A 9855-nucleotide genomic window follows, 5' to 3' on the forward strand; every position below is an offset into this window, starting at 1 on the left:
TAAAAAAAAAACTGTTATTTACATTATAAGTAATTAAAGATACAAAGATCACATATTATAAGAACTATAATTTTTCCTAATTAGACAGTTCTTACAAAGGCCTTATCATTTCAAAGCTGTTATAAAAATACTGCATCATTTTATAACCATTTACTGATTTTGATCATATTTCTTGCGAGACTGAAAATTCCCATTCATCAACATGTTCATATCAATAAACATGTCGTCATCACTTTCATCTTCGTCTTCCTCCATATTAAAGTCTGATGTACTCGGATTTGCAACTATAACAAAGAATTAAATTACATATATTTTATTAATTAATCACACAAAAATTAAATATATTTTAATACGATTAACTGTGAGTTTATAAGAAAAAATAATAATATTTTGTAGAAATTTAACACAAAAAGAAAAATAATTAACAAAATGCAATATATCAACAAATAATAAATAAACATTAAACTGAAATTAGCATTGGAAAAATAGTTGTTATAAAAACATACGCAATATTGGATCGGTGACCATTAAATCGAGTTCCTCTTCATTGCAAAAAGCCTCGGTAACTGAGAATACCTTCTTTTCAGTTTCAACATCACTCTTCCCTGTATTTACATGCTGCATCATGGATACTGCTGAAGTTGTGGCTATACTATTTTCATTGTCTTTTATTCTTGTTTCTGCGACATCTTTTTTTGTATTTCCTTTTATTTTTGCTTTTAAACTTTCGAGATGCAGTCTCTCTATCTTTATATTAACAAAAATGACAAAATATGATGGGGTTGGCATTAGAAATTCGCATCTCGAAATTGGGGTTGATAAGGGTTGTATTTTATAGGAATTAGTTGCTCCTTTTAAACGACAGGGTCCTCACCCCGCGTAGACGTATAGTTTTTTTTTTTATATGAGTTACGTGCAACAGCACATCCTTTTGCGTTCACATGTGCATTTTTAAAGTTCTAGAATAACGGAACAAATTCGAGATGCGAATTTCTCTTGCGGATTGCATTTACCATTTCTTACCTGTAAACAATTTCTTTGATTTTTTATTTTAGTTAAAGCTTCAACTATCCATTTCTCTTCGGCTAAAAGTTGAACTTCTTCCGATATGCGATATCCCAATCTTTGATAAACATTTCTATGCGCCATGAGAATTAAAATTGTTTAATTGTATATGCCAAGATTAATTAACACCTATTTAAATAAAACAACAAGAAGATATTTAGAGAAAGTTTATAGATAAATAATTTAAGTAAACTAAAACGTATATAGTGATTGCATTCTCTTCGTAAACTATCCCACGAGTATAATATAAATATTAACAAAATACAACCATTAATGACAAATGTCAAAGAGTTGTCAAAAGTCAAGACATAGCAGATAAAAACTAAGAAGAATAATTGAATTTTATGGAATATATGAAACTAATTAACAAATAATGTAAAAAAAATATTAATGTAATATATGTATATAAACAAAAAAACTTAATAAATGTCATATACATTTTCGACTCCGAAGAATGAATTTTAAATATGCATAAAAATTAAGGGTATTTTTACAATATTTTTATAATTCAATACCTAATAAAAGGGTACCAGTAAATCACATGGTAGTCGACAGTAGTTATTAACACAGCGCTGTGTGAACTTCGTCTTCGTTGAAACTTAATTCAGTCAAAATGGATTATGAAGCAAGCTTCAGTTCAGAATACTCCGATTCAGAATCAGAAAATGAGTACGACCTTTGTTGTAGAGATGAATCTAATTCTTGTGGACTACCGTTCGATCCTACGTCCCTTGAAAATATTATTTTGTCTATCAGCGACCAATTTAATTTTCGAATACTCTTAAATGATGGCAGAGCGAAAAGCGCTCTCCTTGTTACTACGGGATTAACACTAGCTGGAACTTTGATCGGAAAGCATTATGGAGGCAAGATTGGTGCAGCTGTAGGAGGCGCAGTTGGTGGTGTTTGTGGTATTGGAGTAGTTGGTAAGCAACTTTGCTAAAACAAGCTTTAGCTCATTTTATTTTAATTTCAAAATCAATCATTTATACTTATCAGAATGTATAAACATAAACCAATTATAAATATTGAATTCAAATCTTAATTCTCGGAATCAGTACCTACTTATAACGATTTCAGTATTCAAAAAGTTTAATCAGTATTCCGTCATTAATATAAATAATAAAGGTGTATATTAAGTGTGCTGATCTGTCGATAATATTTTATTTTCTTTATGAATAAAGTAGATTATCACTTAGGAAAAAAAGGTGAGATTCGACGTCACATTTACGAATACCCACTGTATACTTTGCTACCTTCCTTTATATATATTAAAAAATATTTCAGCTGTGTCGATGCGTGATATATGGAAGGATATACGAGATAAATTGTCGGAATTATTCGATATCGTCTACGATTATCTGGCGGGTCTGGGAATCGACGATTACAAGAAAGCTGCAAAATTTTTGATGCAACACAGCGGCGATAGCTCACAACTCGCTATGGTTGTCCTTCAAGTTACTTCGGATATTCTTGGAAAAAAAGTTTTGTCTAGTTTGACTGTAGGTTAAGGTTTTACATATATTCATGTTTAGTTTTGTTTTGGTAAATAATTTCTGTTTACATGACTTTTACATACGTTTTACTACTGATTTGTAGACATTTTATGACACTTGTGTTTCGACCATCATTGTATATGACTGAAGTAGGACACGACATAAACGATTAAGTAAATGTGAATATAATTTAATATTTATTCTAGATATAAGATAGAACAAGAAACTAATTTTTTTCGGACAATTTCAAGTAATATTTATTACTCTATCTATTTTTCCTTGTCTATATTTTCTACTAACACTTTCTCTTCCTTCAGAATATTTTCTCTCTTAAATAATATTTTTTAAATATACTAATAATTAATATAGTATTAGAAAGATAGCGTGGAAATTGTTTTATATATTTTGAAATGTTTTATGATGTATTTAAATAGAAGTAATAAATAAAAATAAATTGTCATTTGTTTTAAATAAATAATATAAAAAATAAATATTTGTTGATTTCATAATAATAAATTTTGTGTAAAGTTGTGAAATAAAAGGAAAATTGACTTACTTATGAATTTTTTTTTTACCTATTCTCATTCGAAAGTAGTGTTTTTTTGCAAGATGTGACCAGAATATAGTTATTTAGTACAATAATTTTACCTCCAAGTGCTTGAGAAAAAATTAAGTTGAACTAAAAAATAATTGGGTTCTTGGTCTGAGTCTTGAGCCACGGCGCGCGGCGCATCGCGCATGCGGATTGCGTAGCGTAGAAATAAGCGGACGGCTGTCCTTAGTACCGGTTGGAGAGCGCCTTTCGCACGCGTACGCGTTCCACCACGCGTTACGCCCATGCGTTCGCACGCGTATAATGCTGTGCATATCATATTTATATATTAAAATGTCACTCAATATTAAAAGAAGTAGTTTCTTTAAACTTCAGACTTTTGTGTCTTTTATATTTATGCTCAGGGTGCCTGGACATCCAAATGAAAGGCTTTTTCATCACCGCCATAATTTTCCACAGAAAACTCTTCAATCGACATTATAAGTCAAATGAATTCACTATCCGCCAGTTAAAATCAAAAGATGCGTATGACGAGCGGATTCGCCAGCATAATGCGCCCGATCTTGTGCGCGCCCGCTAGCAGTTCGGACAGTTTCAAACATGTCGAGTATTTGTTTCGTGCGCGGCGGATTCCGCATGCGATGTGCCCTGACTCAGGACTCAGCCTTAGCTATGAAATTGCCATTTTATATAAACAAAGAAACAGTAAGTAATATCGAGAGATGTGTACGAGATATGTGTGCTAGGGATGAACACAAGCGAAAAAATAGCAGTCACTATACGGTGTTTGTCAGAGGTACATGTGTAGTGTATAGAAAGAGCCCGCTACACATGCTCGTACCGTTTTACAGCGTCGTTACGAATCCTGGCACCGTTTAGAGGCCTATCACATCTTTGGTGGAAACGCAACCTTAATGTCCCATTGATGGGCTTTATGAGGAGGCTGAACCTCGCATTGGATCAGCGCAGTGAACTTGGACGTGAATTTAAGACAATTAACTGAAGTCGTTCAGACACTTTTGGGTGTGGCATTGTCTTCTGGGGAACTCGGAATATACAAAGCATATACATTGCAAAATCGCTGTTTTCGAATTATTATCTGTTGTTCATAGAAAAACATATTTTTAACACACGACGCCGCGCACCGCCGCGGCAGGTGGTGAAGCGGATCTCGTTGCATTGTCTTGTATGTAATCTGTTGATGCTTAACACACGTACACCGCCTGACGGTACGGACCAGCAGCCCTGGCACGCAGAGAGGCGGGTGCCAAGGCATACAAAAAACCGCATTACTGCGAGGAACGCTATAAGATAAGGTGGCGTTTCTTTTGTAGCAGTACGCATAGCAACAAGAATACACACGCCGCGGATATTTTTACTTTACTTTTTGTATATATATTCGTACCATTTTTCAATAAAGCATTCCACCGATTCCACCATAATCTACCAGTTCTACCGTTCTCAAGAAGTTTTATTTTACTGCTACAACGACCACCTCCTAACTTTTTTATGCCGAAATAGTGATTTCTTGTACAGTAACCAAATTGTTGCTACCACTTAAGGGCCCATTCTTTTCCGCGCGTTTACCACTAGAGTGCGCCTCTAGTGGTTCACGCTCACCGAAATAAGCCTATTAGAACAAAAACAGTCAATTATTTCTAAAAAAAAATCGAACAATGCACATTATACATTTTGTAGTATGGAAGGTAGAAGTATTTTTATTTTATTTTATGTTCATAGGTCTACAAATCAAAATGTCAATCAAAAAATTCAAATGATTACGACATGCGCTTTTGAATAAGTCTAAAAAAAGTCTATGACAGCAACAAAGACCTAAGCTAATATATTTTTTTTTTAAGTTAAATAATTCAAACTATCTAAACAGTTTTTTTAACTTTTTCTTCAATAAGGCAATAGAACTGTCGGTAAAAATATCATAATTAAAACAAATACTGCTTATATTATAAGAGAAACACATGCGTTATAAAGGCGAGTGGCTTAGTAGAGGTAGGAAGACAAAAGGTCATACAGTATCGCATGCGACTATTTGGAAGAGGAATAGAAAATTGTATGCATTGCAGGATATCGGACGTTTATTTATTTTCCTTCGAGTCTTACAGTTTCACATTACGTGAGCTTGCGCTGTAAAAATTGAGTATCAAGTAAGAAGGAATATCTTATATGGAGAACAAGGCAAAAAAATGTCTAGCTGTGAGCTGTTAAAAACCTTTCACACTGGCGCTAGCGCATACATGGTATGTTATAAATGTAGCAGTTGTAAACGGAGTAAATATTTTTTTGAACTTTAAATACGTTTAGTGATTTTTTATTGATAACTGTTATAACGCTTTAAAATAATAGAACAATAATAATTTCCTTGTTTATTTATCTATCCTACTCTATAACTTTCGGCTCTGTTTTTAAAATTTACCGAGATGCTAATGTAGTACTACAATAATTTAACGCATTTCGGCGGACACTTTTTCCTACACAAAGATAGTCCTTACCTCTGCCTTCCATATTTAGAAGATTAAATGACCTATTCCAGGCACAAGGGACATAAAATCTTAGTTCCCAAGGTTGGTGGCGCATTGGCTATAAGCGATGGTTGACATTTCTTACAATGCCAATGTCTAAGGGCGTTTGGTGACCACTTACCATCAGGTGGCCCACATGCTCGTCCACCTTCCTATTCTATAAAAAAAAAAAAAAATTCCATGTTCATTGTCCATGTTGACAACAAAAACATCAATAAGTACACATTGTAACTATAATCATTAATCTGATATCATTTTGCCCAAGTCTGTTAGTATTTAAAATATAGTCTGCTAGTATTTACAAACATCATTTATACATTAACATTTTAAATAAATAGGATATGTATGCCTACAGATTTTTTTCTTTAGGCATTATAGCGGTGCTTACCCATACTCACTTTTATTTGACATTGACAAATATATTTAATTCACAATAATTTAAAATAGCTTGTTTTGATGTTTTTGCTGTCAAAGTTGCTTATTAATATAAATTTTATTAAATGACTTACCGAAGCCCTGAAGCGTAACATTATTACGTTTTGCTTGGCACTCGTCCTAAAACGAATCTTCGCCTTTTTGATGTGACGACTGACTACGTTAAATCAAAGGACGGTAACAAAATATCCAATGGTTGTAAATCTTCCTACTAAGAAGTAGATAAATTTTCATCATTACTTTGTCGCTCGAGCCATATATTTCACCAGAAATGAACTTCGATCAAAGATTAATACAGAGTATTATATTCAATCTGGGTAAGTAATATTTTTAAATGATCATGTATATTAAATTTACTATTTTTTAATCTTTTGAATGTTCGACGTATTTTATTAGTTTCTTTATAAGTACGAAAGTTTCTTTATAAGAACGGAAAATTACCTTGAAAATTAGGATATGACATTGGTAAAATAAAAAGTAATATTGCTCAGCAATGTGTTGTAAATAAATGTAAAATATGATAAAAAAAATCCAAAATAGTTATACTTTATTACTAAAAATATTGTCTCTATCGTATAGCACATATGATGATGTTGCCTGTACTGCCACATTTGAAGACAAGCTTTCAATTAATTTGCCTTATGTGCTGTAACATAAGGTACCGACACATGGACACTTACTGCTGGACAGTCCATAAATTGAAGGTGGCCCTTGGAGTAATATGAAGCGAGCTATGCTATATCTTTAAATTATAAAATCAGAAATAAATTATCCAGGAAGTAACTGAAGTTACTGGTGTTGCTTGCAAAATTATCAGACTAAAGTGTCAGTGGGCTGGTCATATGTGTCGACCGATCGATGACTGTTTTACTGTAAAAGATGAATCTTACATAGCATAGAACACCCACCAGCCAGATAGACCAGTGACCTTTACTGACTAGATATGGCTGTCAGACGGAAACTTTGTTACTCCTTGGGGGAAGACTATGTCCAATAGTAGACTATGATTGGCGACTACTAATATTATTCTCATTGTATATAAGAAAAATATTTTTAGAAAGAAATATTTAAAACAGATTAATGATTAGTTTTTAAAGTTGGATTATAGTATTTTTTATTATGCTCGTAATACAAATATTTTGTTTTATTTATAGCTGATGAATTTCAAATAAAAGTGTCATGGGATAAAGAGACAGCTATTCTGACTGGAGCTTTTGCTGTTGCGGGTGGTCTGTTTGGTGGTTATGCAGGGGGAAGGATGGGTGCAGCTCTTGGTGCAGGGATAGGTGCAGCAGCTGGAGTTGGTAAGCATAAATAAATCTTGTGACATATAATAAGAAGTTGTAAACAATTAAATATTATCAAATAAAATTATGACACTTTTACAGATGTATAATTATTTTGAAAAAGTCAATGCCTTTTTAATTGTTCTACTCTAATTAAATTCTCTTCTTTCATTATTTTTAAAGGTCAAACTTATATATTTGAAAGATACATAAACTTCATTTTATATACTGTATGTATTATCAATAATATAAGAATAAAAATTTTCTTTATCATTACAGCCTACATAAGCCTGAGAGACATTTGGGAAAGTGTCAAAGAAAAATTGAAGGAACTTATTTATATTGTATTTAATTACCTGAGACGACTTGATCCAATTGATTATGTGCGTGCTGTAGAAGTTCTAATGGCATGTACGTCTAGCCGTAGGGAACTTGTTTATACAATTCTTGACTTTATAGCAGATAAATTAGGACGTCAAGTATTGTCTAGCATAACTGCTGCTTAAATATAATGCTAATTGAATGTACCTCAATTGTCGTTATAGTCTTCGGATCTTATTAGTAGTTAAATGTTGCACAGCAGTAAATTTTAATAAACAGTATAAATGTTATGCTAGTAATAATTAGTGACTTACTTCAAAACAATTTTATGCTTATGTAGAAAGCTACATGAAAAGTCATAAAATTTATTTATTTTTTGTTTATTATTTATTTAATTAAATGAAATATGGAATCTTATACACATATTAATGGGTCTGTTTCTTTTCACTAATTATTTGAAAATTATTATTTAATATTGCGATTAGGGTTTAAGAAGTGACTTTACAATACTCATTGTAATATAAAATTTGTACTGTGTGTATTTCTAAATTAGTAGGGTATTTAATCCGTCCTCTAAGAGTTTGAATAGGGTTAACCAAAAACACACAAAAAATATATATGTAAAAGATATTCGTTCGGCTTATTTCGACAAGTCCTATACACTACAAGTACACTTGCAAAAGCTGATTTTTAGACTACTTTATATAACATACTGGATGCTTGTTCCTATTTCTCCTTTGTTTATGCTCTAAATTGTGATTTATTATTAATTTTGCTCAATAAATAGAAATAGTTACTTAATTATATTACTATTTTAGCCTTATATTATGTTTTTTGTAAAGACATAGATTAAAAATATTTTTCTGATTAAAGTTTTTTTTTTCGCATACCATATATGTATATTAGTGTCTAAAAAAATTGAGTTACCTGAAGTCATACGTATAATTCGTAGTCACGTGACTTAAATAATAAAAACATTTATTTCGACCAAACAAGGATCGTAATCATATACAACACAATAAATAATAAATAGACAAAAATTACAATAATAATATTTTACAGATTTTACATATTTTAAATAAGATTAAATTAATTTGAATAAATGGTGGCTATGTGAACTTGGCCCCCGACTTTTGAAAATCGATTTTTTTCTTTTTGATTCTTATAGATATTCGTATGTAGTTGATTGTAGTAAAAATATTTTCGTTTGTAGTAGCTCTAAAAAAAATTGGAGGACATCGAAAAAACTCACCCCCCGGTTTTGTCGACGCTCAAAATGAATAGTTGATTCTTGAAGTGAATCGTTTGTAGTTGATTGTAGTGAAAAAAAATCGTTTGTAGTTGAAGCAAAAAAAAAAAAATACTTTGTAAAAAAAAAATTTAAGCAAGTTTTTTTTCTTTCACAAAACAAATACGAACTATAATGAGATACACCAGGTTACTATAGACGAAATGACCGTTACTACAAACGAAATGAAGGTACTACAAACGAAATGACCGCTACTACAAACGAAAAGACAGTTACTATAAACATATCACTACTACAAACGAAAAGAGGTTACTACAAACGAAATGAAGGTACTACAAACGAAATTAACGCTACTACAAACGAATAGAAGATACTACAAACGAAAAGACGTTACTATAAACGAAATGATCGCTATTACAAAGGAAATATTTTATTTTATTATTTAACACACTGTTGTATAAGTTATAGATTATAATTATATTTTTCAACAATTCGGGTATACTTAAGTGAGCAACAACTTTTTTTGCATGTTAAGTTAGCTTATAATTGATACATACTCTATAACTACTTTTATATACATATTAAGAAAAAGTATTACTTAGAGTATATAACGTTGGCTTCCTAATAGATAAATAAATTAACTATAAATGACTTTGTAAAGATATCGTTTATTTTTCTCGAGTATAGTGAACTTGCTCTGTATAAATGGAGACTCCATTTATACAGAGCAAGTTCTGTGTGTATACGACTATATACATGAAACCAGATTGTTTTGACGCTTTGTTTTAATAAATGATCAAAACGTAGCTTAAAGTTTAATAAATTATCAAGTATAACGCCTATCTAATAACTACCAAAGATAACTTATGCTCGTTCCTTATTGGATTATTGAATTATTTTAATATGTTACCGA

General features: G+C 31.4%; 3 protein-coding genes across 3 annotated transcripts; 2 read left to right on the forward strand and 1 right to left on the reverse strand.

The window, feature by feature from the left end:
- Window positions 1-48: 48 nt before the first annotated feature.
- LOC126776530 (uncharacterized) lies at window positions 49-1314 on the reverse strand. Its single transcript, XM_050499125.1, has 3 exons — window positions 1024-1314; window positions 507-747; window positions 49-284 (listed from the first exon to the last, which is right to left on the reverse strand). Exons 1-3 carry the CDS (start codon window positions 1147-1149, stop codon window positions 151-153), a joined length of 501 nt encoding a protein of 166 aa, XP_050355082.1. The 5' UTR covers window positions 1150-1314; the 3' UTR covers window positions 49-150.
- Window positions 1315-1620: 306 nt separating this feature from the next.
- Window positions 1621-2933, forward strand: LOC126776529 (uncharacterized). The gene is made up of 2 exons (XM_050499124.1): window positions 1621-1991; window positions 2353-2933. The coding sequence occupies exons 1-2, from the start codon at window positions 1679-1681 to the stop codon at window positions 2574-2576; spliced, it is 537 nt and encodes a 178-aa protein (XP_050355081.1). The 5' UTR covers window positions 1621-1678; the 3' UTR covers window positions 2577-2933.
- Window positions 2934-6127: 3194 nt separating this feature from the next.
- On the forward strand, window positions 6128-8497 carry LOC126776532 (uncharacterized). Its single transcript, XM_050499128.1, has 3 exons — window positions 6128-6403; window positions 7241-7390; window positions 7652-8497. The coding sequence occupies exons 1-3, from the start codon at window positions 6358-6360 to the stop codon at window positions 7876-7878; spliced, it is 423 nt and encodes a 140-aa protein (XP_050355085.1). The 5' UTR covers window positions 6128-6357; the 3' UTR covers window positions 7879-8497.
- Window positions 8498-9855: the final 1358 nt, after the last annotated feature.

Source organism: Nymphalis io, chromosome 20 (assembly GCF_905147045.1).
Source record: "Nymphalis io chromosome 20, ilAglIoxx1.1, whole genome shotgun sequence".
Taxonomy (NCBI): domain Eukaryota; kingdom Metazoa; phylum Arthropoda; class Insecta; order Lepidoptera; family Nymphalidae; genus Nymphalis; species Nymphalis io.